This window comes from Melospiza georgiana, chromosome Z, assembly GCF_028018845.1.
Source record: "Melospiza georgiana isolate bMelGeo1 chromosome Z, bMelGeo1.pri, whole genome shotgun sequence".
Taxonomy (NCBI): domain Eukaryota; kingdom Metazoa; phylum Chordata; class Aves; order Passeriformes; family Passerellidae; genus Melospiza; species Melospiza georgiana.
This window is the reverse complement of record NC_080465.1, coordinates 40,787,911-40,801,932: the sequence shown is the minus strand read 5'-3', so window position 1 is coordinate 40,801,932 and position 14,022 is coordinate 40,787,911. Positions and strand designations below refer to the sequence as shown.

Here is a 14,022-nt window from a genome sequence, read left to right as displayed (position 1 = left end):
TTTTTAGTACATGAAAAAAAATTATTGTGTATGTCTCCACTTAAGGCTCTATTTCTCACAACTTTCCTTATTCTTTTGACTTCCTACCTGTTGTGATTTAATTTTTCTCATCTTTGTCTTTTCTTTCTTGCATCCTACTCCACTTTTGGTTCCTCTCCACAGCTTTCTGCTTTTAATTTCCTTCCTTATTTAATCAAACCTATCCTGCTCATTCCAAAGCCTTTGATCCTCTTAGTCCTAATATTTGTCATAGAAGGTCCAATGGATTTGGCTTTCATATGAATGAATGAAGACAATGAAGCCACAAGATTCAGTCTGATAGTTAATCTGTCTATCAATCTGTGAGTAACAATATGGATGAGGCATCATCCACCTCAGTTTTCTTCCCCTCTCTCATCCTATAATATTATGACTGCTGAAAAAAGTAGTTTCCCACAAGTATTCCCTGCATTTGCTGTTGCCTGTTGCTCTAGATGACCATAGAAGCAGAAAATGCAAGGTTAGTCAATTCTCATCATCTTGCAGATTGGCACAGCTAGGAGCAACAGAAGTGAGAACCAAAATAAAAAAAGAAACATATTTGAAAGTTCAGATCAAAAGTACAGTTTTCCTTACTACAGTGGTCCTTTTGCCATAAAAAAATACATTCTTCAAGTCCACCTAACATTAGGAATTTTAACACACCTTTCCCTTTCAAGCAGATATTTTAACTATCATTCAAAAGCTTTAAAATACTACTAAAAATCCTATTTAAAAACAATGTGGACATGTTAAGAACTATTTAAAAAATACATATGGATGAAAATAAGGAGGATAACTAATAGAAGCATTTTTTAAATATCAAGAACTAGCTAAAAAATGTCTGTTTTGTTTGTTCAAGATAATAAAGTTATCTTAAACTTATAATAAAGTGGGATTATTCATGGATGACCAAGATTACTTCTGTGTTGCATAAACCACTGTCTGCACAAATACCAAGGTAGTTTAAGAGTTCAATGATTAACATGGTTATAAAACAATGGTTAAACAAATGTTTAAACCATAAGAGACATATACTGTATTCCACACAACTAATGCAGTAATTTAAGTTTGGGACTGAGATTTTCAAAAACTTAAAGCACCAGCTTACTACTAACCTTCAAGCTGAAGATAAAACATTGATTTTGAGGAAAATGCCATCCGATAAATATTTTTTTTAAAACTTACTTGCAAGTTAGCAAGCATTAGAACTCAATTTAAACAGCATGATTTACATTGTTCCAACTTTTTTTAACCCCAAATGTATTAGAAATTTGTTATACTTTGGCACACTTACTTTCTATTTAATTCTACAGATTACTTCACAAATGTAAATATCTTAGTTAACTTCTAGAACAACAGTGCTTGTAAGAATTATTTATCAGATAAAGTTTGCCAAGGCACAGATGTATCTAAACTTGATTTATGCCCACAAGACCCTCTATTGCACCAATTTCAATGAACTGCAGGGCTCTGTGTATAACCCTAATGGGTATGACTAGGGTAGATGACTCCCTGTCAGATAGAGGTACAGAGGATATTATGGATCTCTGTCATTACACATCAGCCAGAGACTACTTTCTCCACAATTCTGCTGTCAGGAGGAACTGTATGATGACTTCCTGACCTGCTTTCACTTCTCATCCAGGCACAGCAATAAACACCTGAATACAGCTACAACCACCAGTACAACAAGTTCAGTATCCTCTCCCTTTCTCTGCAGACTCCAACACAAGACCAAAGTTATCAAAACAGAGTATTTTAAGAAAGCATCAAATTTTTTCAGAGAATTCCAGTAATGCATCTCTCTCTAGAATTTATTCTTACATGTGAATCCACCACACACATGGTGGATTCACTTGCCAATACTACTGACTGATTATGTAAGTCAGGATGAGAGTGTTATAACGAATTCTGTAAGCCAGATTTATTAAAACTGTAACCTTTAAGAAACATCAATTTGTTGTTAAAGACTAAGTTCTTAAAATCTGAAGTGTTACAAAGCAATGTTGATTGCTGCTAAAAGAACATTACTTAAGCCGAAAAACACCAGTTTTTCAGAATTCTCCTACTGATACATGTAATCTTCTTTATTGTTCTTCAATCGGCATGATTATGCCCAGAAGAAAACTACTAGAAAGCCATAATGAACAAGGAAGTGAGGACTATTTTTGGAATACAAGTACTTAGTTAAAAAAAATCAGGGAACACACTTCCTTTCTCAGGTGTGTGGGAGGAGGGAAGCGTCTACATTAAGAAAAAATTAACATGTTTGAGTAAAGATACACAGTAGGCAGACTGAAAAGACGTATGGAACTATTTTTTGCAAAGACCAGGTTTCAGGAAAGCTTGCCAACTTGTCATACCAAGACGAATATCCTGCAACCCAAAATTCCCAAGCAACATGAGCTCTCTCCCTCCACCTCCCATATGCCACACACCATCATTTTCCTTGCAATATCCCTGCTTTCAGGATCTCAGCTTAATTCATGTCTCAGTCCTGTCATTTTTATCCATCTCCCCGTGGATTATGCTTTCACAACTCCTAACAGAATCATGCCTTCCTACAGGAAACAAGTTCCTCACAGCAAAGCTCTGCAATGCCTTTGTACTACATAGCCCAGCCAACTTTCCTGGAAAGAAGAAATCCATCCCAATTCATTGTGCAAGCTCAGCTTGTCTCACAGTTGCTGCAACAACCACCTTTTAATCTCCCAGCCTTACCAGCTGAAAAAAAATTGATTACATTCTAGACGGTGAGCAATTATTCAGTAAGTATGAGAAGGCAATAAAAAAGGCAGGAGCAAAACAGAATTTTCATGAGGTGTCTAGTACTCCCTCTTCCTTCTTGCTCTCTAGTTTGAAAGCCTTATATGCTGCCTTCTCAGTCATGTAATACTTGTAAGACAGTATACTGCTTTATAAAATTCTATAATTTATGCATCAAAGCACACCCCTTTGCAGTAACTGAAAAACCACAACATCCAGAAATATAGTGAACACCATCTCTACCATGAATATTTTACCTGAGGAAGATGAGGATGCCAAAGAAGCTGAAGAGGAAGATTCAAGAGAAGTGCTGAAGAGTGGATCCCATGCCAGGAAGTCACTGTTCCCCTTTCTATATTAAGAGTTAAAATTGGAATAGAAATTAAAGATTTATGCATTCATAAAAATCACAAACTTCACTAGTAGTTTGATAATATAATAATTGTAATAATTACAGAACATTTTGGCTTCAAAGGTATCTTTAAAAATTCTGTTCCAACCATGCTGACATCCCTAGACCAGGTTGTTTAAAGTCTCTTCCATACTGCCCTTGAACATTTCCAGAGACAGGGCATCCAGAACTTCTCTGGGCAACCTGTTTCCACATATCACCAGATTTCACAGTAAAGAACTTCCTCCATATATTTAATATAATACTACTCTCAGTTTAAAGCTACTCCTCCTAGTCCTATCACTACATAGTTCTTGTAAACAGTCCCTCAATAATATGACAAAAACTTCTGACAAATTAGTCTGTATTAGTCTTTGCATCTAAAAAGAAAAAAAAGTAGTCAAAATTTGCAGGTCAAAGAACTGATTTACACATAAGGAGACTGTCTTAGCCAAAACTTCGGAGAAAATTTGTGTGTGGACATACTCCATAATGTCAGTTAAATAACTGTAATTTTTGAGACCTACATCTTCAAATTCATTCATTTCAGCATATATACACATAAGCAATGTATGCAGATCAGTGTAAATTTGTGTTTTGCAATCTTAAACACTGTACCATGGAAGACTAAGTCTGTCTTATTTAAAAACATTGTGTAGCTATGTAATTATAAATACCAATTGAGATTGATCACAATAAATCAAATGTATTAGAAGGGGTAAACAAATGAATGGAAATATCCATTGATACACACCGGCTTATAATGCAATAGATGTACAACTTAAGATAGGACTCAGCTGTCATTTCCAATGAGTTTCTGAGTTTAGAAAAATAAGAACAAATTCCTGCAAAACAGCACTTGATAAAATTTAAAATTTTAACTTACTCAGTAGTTGGAGCAGAAAATTTTGATTTTGTTAACTCTTCACCTAAGAAAGGGATACCATATTATCACTAAAAGCATGAAACATAAAAATTTGATTTTCATTATAAAAAGATATTTAACATTCATGTTGGCAGTTCAAACAAATTACTATCAAAATGGAAAAAAGAAAATGTATGATTTCTCATAGCTTAAGTTTCCTTAACTATGAGAAGACTACATAGACCACTGCACTTCATAAGGCAATGTTGTTTGCTTGAAACTTCCTCCTTGAATTATACAGTTTACAACAATGTTCTTCAACAAATCTGGTCTGGTTCCCCATTGACAAAAAAAATAAACCAAAAACCCCCAAGCCTGAGTAATAGAAGCTAATGCTCTATCCTCTATGTCAGTATTTTACATCATAAACATGTCAGTATTTTACATGTTCTTCAACAAATCTGGTCTGGTTCCCCATTGACAAAAAAAATAAACCAAAAACCCCCAAGCCTGAGTAATAGAAGCTAATGCTCTATCCTCTATGTCAGTATTTTACATCATAAACATGGTGTGCTTTGCTGGTTTGTGGATCACCCTAAACTTGAACAGGTGGAAGGGTTTCAGGAACTTGCACAGTTATGGGGCAACCCCTTTGGCATCTGGATGTGTTCCTCATTACTGTCAGACAGGTCCTCACAACAGGGAACAGCCAAGTACATAGATAAGGAATAGTTATATAAAACTAACAAGAGAAGCATTTTGTTCAATTTAAAATATAGATATTTAAGAAGTTTATGTCTCCAACATTTAATGTTTTCATTCTATGTTAAAAAACTAACAGACTAAAAGATTCACACTTACTGGATGAATTTTGATTCATTTGTGCCTGAAACAGGAAAAAAAATAGGAATAAGTTCTTCTACTGTGAAATAAACCACTTAACAGTTGAAGAGTTCTTATTTCCACTCATCTTCTTATGTGATATTTTATTTTCAGTGCCAGGTAAAAATATCATGAGCTTGCGGAAGACCATGGAAAATGAGCCTGGACAGAGCAACCAGGCAGCATTCCAGTTTGAAAATGCAGGAATAAATATTGTAGAGCTGACAAAAGGAGCAGCATTTTTAAATCTCTTTAGTGTTTGGGACAGAGAATTAAACAGCCAATGTATCTATCACATGGTACAAATGAAATGAAACACTCCTCATGTTTTCCCAACAAGTCCCCTCACACACTACACTTACTTAGTTTTAACTACAAATGCAAATAAAAAGCCATTCTCTACTTACAGGACTGTGCCTCTGCTTTCAAAATGTGGTGAGGGAAAAAAGAGAAAAATTATTATTTTAATATGTTATGCACACTATTTTCCTTAAAATCAGAACCAGTCTCACTCTGATCTGAATACTGTACTAGCATACCCTAATATTATTTATCATTTGGTGGTATAAAGGATTATTCCATGAACTGGCAGGATAAATCAGTAAAGCTGCACTGCAAATGTTACATGTATCCTCATTATATGACCTGTTTTAAAAGACTTGTATGTTATTGAAAACTAATTTTTAAATTACGTTAAAAGCCATGCTCAGCTAACACTAAGAGGTAATTGAATGTCTCATGGTGGCACAAGCACAAACACAAGAACTGAGCACTCTAAAGTCTCAAAGGAGACTTTAAATATGAGAAAAGTACTTAATGTTATATTGCAATATAAAAGTGCAATCTATATATATTGCAATATGGAATGTACCAAAAATAACCTAGTGCACAAGAAAAAAGAATTACTGAACCTAGAAAAATTCTGAACATTATAATATATGTTTACACTACTGCTTCTTTGCCACTTTTCTATACATAAAAATACAAGGAACAAAATACTTACAGATATTGCTGGAGAAAGAGTGATGTTCCCTATGGATACTTTTAATTCATCCAAAGAAGGCATAGTGTATTGAGAGCTGTTATTTGGCTGGACAGGTTTTATTTCTACATGGAACCTCCTAGGTTCATCATCTTCAGAGTCAGACTCACTGGATGAATAGAAATGGTTCTCTTTGGTATGTTTGTCTCAGTTAAGGTAGAAATACGTCAAAGTCATCTGCTTAATCTACTTTATAATTCTGATCCATGAAATGCTCATATTAAGTGATCTCTTAGAGCATTTACATATATCCACAGTCCAAAATGCACAATTCCGAGTTAAAATTTAGGGGTTTATTCCATTTAACTTCAGAATGATGATTCTGTTCAAAAAACCATGGTGTCATATAACTGAAGAATGGCAGTATCTGTCATATAAATGAATAACTGCATATTTGAAGACATAAGATTAAATTTAAGATTCTACAGCAGCAACACTTCTACATGTAAAATTGAAGTTTGCAAGACTCCAACAGGGTTTCTAAGGGATGTACGAAAAATCTAGACATCTTTTAAATCAAATGAAGAAAAGCCTACGTTTTTTAATAAGCAGTGAAATGCCCATGGTAGCTGTACCTAACATAAACAGTGAAGGAAAGAGCAGGAGCCACCGTTACTTGTTCTTCTTACAGTGTGACACTAAAAATGTTTTTAGTAAGGATGCCAGTTAAACAGAAGACTGCACAGTAAACTGAACAATGTCAGCTGCTTAAAGTACTGTCATCTTTGGATAGAAAGAAAACATAATGACATCTCAGACCTCAAAATAAGGAAAATAAACAGCACTTTATTTGCACAGGAGCTGCACTGAAGAAAAGCTCTGAAAGGCCCAAGGTAAGTCTTAAAACCTGCATTTGTTTTGACAAGAAAAATTTGAAAATTTTCATCTACAGAAACACAAAGTTTTGTACCACCCGGAAGAAATGTACATATTCTCTAAGTCACTTCTGTTATTTTCACCTGAAAATACGACAGACTTTTGCATTAAATTCCTTTAAACTATTCCATAACAAAGTTTTAAACCTAACATTCCAAATCCCTTTCAGCTGAAAGGATCTGAAAGTTGTGGTGAGGAAAAAGCCAAGTATTTTTATTTTATACCTCTCTTGCTTCAAAATGAAACATTTATAGAAAAGGTTTCAAAGAAAAGTAATTCTAACTTCATCAACGTATTTCTTGTCTTGAACATTATCACTGACCTTCAAGATTAATTTCCTACGAATAAGACAGTTCTCGTAAAGTGTTTGGCCTATAGAGATTTAAGTCACACTTATTATGATTGACTGTCCTTATAATAAAACAATGTCCTCCAACAAATTATCTCATGAGATCCCAGTAACAAAATAAATTTCTAGAGGCTAAGGGAGGAAAAGAGAAAGTGAGCTGATAAATTCCTGAAGCTGGTCAAGATTTTCAGCAGCTGAAGTACTACCTTATGAGGGATTGCAAATCATGGATATTTTTCATAGAATGTATGCCTTTTCTTTTGTTTCACAAGGAGATATAATAAAAAATAAGATGTCCAAATGAATAAGCATGAATGTTGTTCACTTATCATGATAAGCATGAATGCTGTTAACTTATCTCTCACTTTCAGAAATACATGCAAAACATGAAACAATCCTCTTAGAAGTCTGTCACTTTTATATCAACTTTTTAAACAGAAGATTACATCAACGGCTTTTATTCTTACAGGACTCTTCCATGTGGATATTAGAGGAATATTCTGCAAAGCTGATGAAAACAAAGAAATTATGATGATGACCTGGCCACTGTAATGAGCTGGTAACTACTTAAACATTTTTGCAATTTAAGGTAATGGTACAGCCCAAATTCACCTTTTATCTGAAGTACCCAGAAAATTCAGTGAACACATTTCCAAAAATTAGCTATCTTGCCAACATACTAAGCTTGCTTAGATCTATGGTAACTATTCCCAGCTCTTAAGTAGAACTTTCCTCTGTGGTGGTAGGAAAAATTGGACAAGAATTTTTCTCCAAAGCAACAGGGGAATGGCAGAGAAAAATCTTCAGCCTCAATAACTGTGACTCAGAACAAAATCTGCTCTGTATATGAAAGCAATAAAGCTTTCAATATGAAATTATTAAAAAGACTGTAAAAGCTAATAGCACCAACTGGAAATAGCATGTAGTGTAATGACTTCATTAAGTAACAGAAATTCTATTTCTACACTGCTCTAGTGCTACAAAAAAAACCGCGAGGGTGCAGGTATAGAACAGATAACCATTCAATTTACTTTAAAAAATTTGGAAAATTTATAAACTCTCTGAGAGCTTTTCATGGAGAGAGATCTGCGTGGAATTTTGGATCTGCAATGGATCTGGCAATTTTTTTGCTTTTCCTTTTTACTGTCCTTTAAAGTTCCCAAGAGATCAGATCAGATCAGATCAGATCAGATCTAATCTAATCTTTAACATTTGCACACGCACATCCAAGAAAAAATTGGGTTCATTTTACAAAAACTATGAGTGTAAGAATACGAGGTTGCAACAGAGGCATAAATGTCATTCATCTTCCTTAACTTTTTACTCAGTACTTCCTCTTTCCAAAGAATTGTAATAGCATCAAATAACTTGGCACAATAATGGTAAAAAGGATATCTTGTGTTGCTTCTGGTTTAATGCTGTATCCTTCATCATCTACATCAGGAAAGTTCTAAAAACAACAACAAAAATTATGCTATTGATAAATAACTAAAAAAACCAAGTCATTCCTACATCAGACCGAATTTTACATCATTGACAAATTAAAGTTGCAACAACTCATGAAAGTGATTTTTATTCAACATTATTACAATTATCTGAAGTTATGATCTGTCATTCAGAAGCTGTGTGACAAGGTATCTCACCATAAAATGTTAACAAAACAAGCTCTAAATTTCCTGAGAAAACTGTCAAGTTTGAAGGGCATCTGCTTTAAATAATCAATCACTACTTAATTACTAATTGTAATTACTAATTACTCATTAATTATTAATCAATTACTTTATCAAAAAGGACAGAAATCAATATTATTTTAGCTTTAGTATTGAGTTAAATTAGGTTATAATCCTCTTGGCTCCAGAAAAATTTCCCAATTTTTACTGCTTTCAGCTAAGACACAAGGTGTTCTGATGGTGCAGAGGCAAAACCTTTCCTAAGTACCAGTCAATATTTAAGTATGCTAGCCAAAGCGCTGCTTGCAATTCCACTTCCCCTAGCAAGGGCAGCATGCCTGCACTGTTACTTCAGAAAAGAATATCCACATCACAGGTGCTCAAAATTTTATTCCCAAGTTTTCCTTTACAAGTCTCCAACACTATCCTGAATCTTCAAAGCCAATAAGCATCTGGGAACTTAAGTTCCGTATGTCTGTTCTTGCGGGCAATTAAATATAAATTGACAAGAATGATGTTAAAATAACTTAGAATGCTCAGCTCAGCATATAGTTTCATTAAAATAACTTTGGGATAGAGAGAAACAAGTCTCCAAGTTAATCTAAATTTTAAAAATGCACAAAACCCCTGCATCATGTGTTACATATACAGGAAAAACATGGATATGTAGATACTTTCCCCACTCAGAACCAAAATAATCCACTCACAACTTTGTGTGCATAGGCAGTGTATGTGAACTTAATGTCTCAGTAAGTTTATCACAAAAAACCACAAACAAGCTGTCTTCAAAATGCAGTGATTTCAGTAGTTACTAATATGCTATAAAAATTAGAATATGTATACATATAAAAGTAATTTATTCTAGCGTAGCATTAGTATATTCTATCAGAAAACAGGTACTGGGAACCAATTTGACCAACAGATATATACATATATACATACATACATACACAGTATGGCCAAAACATAATCCGTTAGAAGTCAAGAGATAAAACAAAATGACTTATGCTGGTGATTTCAAGTGGACAAGAAAGGAACCTCATGACTTCAGATAAAATTTGAAGCCAAGTTTAAAGAGGATGTCTCTGAACAGCTTTGGAAGTATAGAACATGAACATTAAAATGATTCAAATGTAGTTATCCTTCTGTATCTTTTACAGGTATCACAAATGGGATGTCTGATAATTCACTAAGAGAAAGTCTCTTCTATACAGTTCCCTAAATTTAGCACTTCTAAAATAAATGGAAATTACACATAGCTCAAACTTTCTGCTAAGAAAAGTATAAGAAATACAGTCCTGTACAGATGTAAGACACACCAAATTAAATACCACATCTAAATAAATAAATAAATAAATAAATAAATAAATAAATAAATAAATAAATACACCAACAAAAAAGTAATAACAGTACAATCACACGGTCCAATACTTTAGGTCTACTTGCTCAAATCAAGGTTCTTAGCTACGCTTGACCTCAAGCTGACCTTGTTTATATACCAGAAACCACTAATGAAACTTGACATCAAAGTAAACAGAATAAAAACCTATAGCTACAGAGTAAGTTTATTTTCTTGTAATACTACAAATTCTGAATTCTGAAATTAATTTACTTGTCACACCAGGTGATTTTCCATAGATCAGGGACATTCATGGTCAAGATGAACTGAAAATCAATAAAAATCTTTAAATACACAACAAATAATTTTTCTTAAAACTGGGCCATATATGTACAGGATATGATTACTGGGCTGACACAGTATGCACAATGTAGCTGGCAAAACTCACTGTTTTGATATTAAACTATGAGAGAATTTAAGTTTGTAGAAGTTATTTTCATTTTATTATTTTTAATTTACTGAATAATCTCTAGGATTAAGAAAGAACCAAAATCTTAAAATATTTAAGATTTTATTTCTTTCTTAATACTTTCATGACAATTATTTCTGATCTTGATAATGTACTTGAATCATCTATTCCTGAGAAATAGCCCTTCAGCACGCAGTCTGTTTTCACAACTTCATGTATAACAGAGATGAACACCGTACAGCTTAAGTTCCGAACACAGGAGAAGAAAATTCCTTCCTTCTCTTTCAGCTAGTCTATGCTACCACTTCTTTTCAAACTCTGTGCAGAAAACCAGAAAACTTAATTTGTAGTTTTTTCCTATATTTGAAATTTAAATACGTGGATTTAAATAATTTCAAACATCTCACATGAAACAGCATATACACACATAAATAATATGCCTTGTATTTCCAGCCTTGTCAGCAATTCAGATTGATTGGATCTTGTGCCAATTTATGATCATTAACACTTGCTTTAATTAACTAGCTACTGAATTTATATTTTTGTATAAACCAACATAAAAAATGGGTGGAATAGATACTTGATATACCTTTGCATAGACAAAGGCAGATTGTGTCTGATTACAAATTACACAAGTAAAATGATACTTCACAATCTTACAAGTTGACTAGTATTTCAGAATACTGTTCTTAATATTTTGAATGGTTGAACTGATGAATATGCTTTCTGAAATACCAACATTTCATTTGCAAATTTACAATTTACTAACAGGAATAGATAACACAGCAACTTGAGAGAGACACATACTCATGAATCTGATGTTAATGAGGCATATACATTTATTTGTCTAATGTTTACTCCCTTTTCCACACTCCTACAATTACAAAACTACGTATTATGTCATGAATAACAGTGTATCTTAAATATCAGGCACACAACACAGGTAAAACCTGATTTGCCTACCATGCTGATCAGAGTTTAAGTTCACAACCGACATATATAATTTTTGAAATTCAACACACAAAGATGATGATCTTTGCAAACTTCAGCCTTTGGGAAAAGTTATTATTAATAAAATGGGGATGGAGGTCTGCTTTAGCCTCCTACACAACTATGTGCAGTGTTTACAGTCAAAAAGCTCCCAACTACCTCATTATGCATGTGAACTGAACTCTGCAAAGCAACTAGAAAGAAAGCAACTGCAAAAGCAACTGCACCTGGCGGACTTCCAGGAAGCCTTTCTGAGGTTCTGTTAAGCAACTAAACATGTAGCTGTAAAAGCCAGTTTTCGCTGTGTTTGCAGATGTAATGCATTAACTGTGATCTTATATAGCTGTAAACATACACCAGAAACTTAGGTCATATACCTTTGTCTTTGCTGTGGCATATTCTACAACCTTTATGGGGTTAATAAATTTTCAAAGAAATAAAACATCAGGCCTTGATAAATAAAATTAAATTTCCTGTATAAGAAGCTTGAGGACCAAGCATTCTATTAACGAAACACATTTTTCAGCTTTGGTGAATAATTTATTTCAGTTTCCTTGCTCTGTCCCATCTGTCATTTAAAGTGATTGAAGAAGCCACACCATTACCATGTCATTAGTGTCTCTGGGCTACATACAGAGGACAGGGGACTAAAGGGCTAAATGATGTTACTAGATTACAGAGCACTGTGGTCTAGCTACATCATTTAGCCCTTTGCAACACTAGCACTGCTGACAGGCTGGTCGTCAGTCCAGAAGCAAAGAACCTTCACCATGCCCCAGTTTGATTTCTTTATATTTTCTCTTCTCCTGGGATAACTACAGTGGTTATGAGAACTCTTTATTAAGTTTTCCTGAGGGTATGCTTCAAGATGCAATGCAGCTGAACAGCTCACTCTATTTTCTTCTGCAAGAACTCAATTGGCTTCCTGTAATCCGAATGAGGACTCAAAGTAAATAGCTGAAGCACATAGGCTGGAACAAGAGAACAAAAAGGCTCTCCGCTTCTGACATATTTGAGGTGTAAATTTGACTCTGACATATACTTAGGTTAAGACAGAGGCATAATATTGGCCTCCTCTCCTTAGGGTGCCTATTAACCCAAAAGACACAGAGGAAGAGAGCAGACAGTCAGTTTCTCCTATTGTTAGAAATGCAGAAAGAAAGAAAAATGGGAATTCAAAGTGCCCCTTTCTTGTGCTGTGACAGAAAGCCTCTTCCTCAATAGCAACTATTTGAAAAATGCCAGAACAAAATGCTGTAAAATGCAAATAAAGAAAAATACTTGAATTTCAATAAATATTAGATTACACTTGTGTTCCACTTTTCAGAAATTGATGGTTCAAAGTTCAACCAGTCCCAAAAAATAAAAAAATAGTTTATAATTCTATATAATCTCATATATTAAGAGGTTAATGAAAAGTTTTGGATGCCTTGATATGTGCTTGCATTTCAGTTTCCCATGGAAAAAAAACCTTTCAGCATTATGTTCTGTACATCCGTGACTCCCTTCTTAATTACTTTTGAACTTACTGGACAATTTCAAATGGATTTGACAGAAAGAACAGAGAACTCAAAGATAATTACATTACTACAGTCTTTATGAAAATAGGCAGTGAAGTAGAAGAAGGAGATCAGCAAGCATCCTAACCAAGGGAAGGGTTGCAATCCCAATTCAGATCTTACTGGACACAAGTGGAACCTTGTAAATGTTTTCCTGAAATAAAAGCTTTTATAGAGCTCATATCTTCCTAAAGAACATCTCTAGAGACATGGCAAACTCATGGGAAACAACCATTTCAGCCTTTAGAAAAATGTTCTAAGGCAAAACCCCCATACAAAGTCAGTCTTCTATCTCTTTCAAGTATCTCTTTTCTACTACAGACTTTCCACTTTTCTCAATTATCAAGGTTTAGCTTAATAGAAGTTACACTATAGACTGACATATAAAAAACTCAGGAATTTTAAATCTCATGAGATACTGTCACCTATATTTAAACAGAGGCTGCTTATTGAAGTGGTCAACTTTTTCAACAAATACCAGTTCTCAGTCCACAGCTGCCTACTGTGAGCACATGAAAACCTCTTACAGCCATTACAAAAAATACTTACTGGAATTAATGTCTTAATAATTTATTTTCCAGTATATATAATCTGGCAGCTACAAAAAGGATGAGCATAAGCGTATCTGTCTCACCACATATAAATGTGACAGGATTTTGGGACAAAAGACATTTTTGACCCATCTCACCATTTTGCTTTTGGAAACAGAATAGAAGCTTGATAGACTGTGTTACACATTTTGCACTAGTGAGAAGGCCTTCACAGTATTGACTACATAGTAGGTTCAAAGATCCACAGTAGCA

The 14,022-nt window shown here is 34.1% G+C and overlaps 1 protein-coding gene across 1 annotated transcript in view; it reads right to left on the bottom strand.

Moving 5' to 3' along the window:
• FCHO2 (FCH and mu domain containing endocytic adaptor 2) overlaps positions 1 to 14,022 on the bottom strand; it is an 86,719-nt gene that overhangs the window by 23,512 nt on the left and 49,185 nt on the right. Inside the window, exons 12-17 of the mRNA XM_058043605.1 lie at positions 8,588 to 8,642; positions 5,929 to 6,107; positions 5,333 to 5,344; positions 4,905 to 4,929; positions 4,065 to 4,107; positions 3,045 to 3,139 (exon numbers count right to left, since the gene is read on the bottom strand). Coding sequence (XP_057899588.1) covers positions 3,045 to 3,139; positions 4,065 to 4,107; positions 4,905 to 4,929; positions 5,333 to 5,344; positions 5,929 to 6,107; positions 8,588 to 8,642 — 409 coding nt within the window. The remainder of the gene's footprint in view (positions 1 to 3,044; positions 3,140 to 4,064; positions 4,108 to 4,904; positions 4,930 to 5,332; positions 5,345 to 5,928; positions 6,108 to 8,587; positions 8,643 to 14,022) is intronic.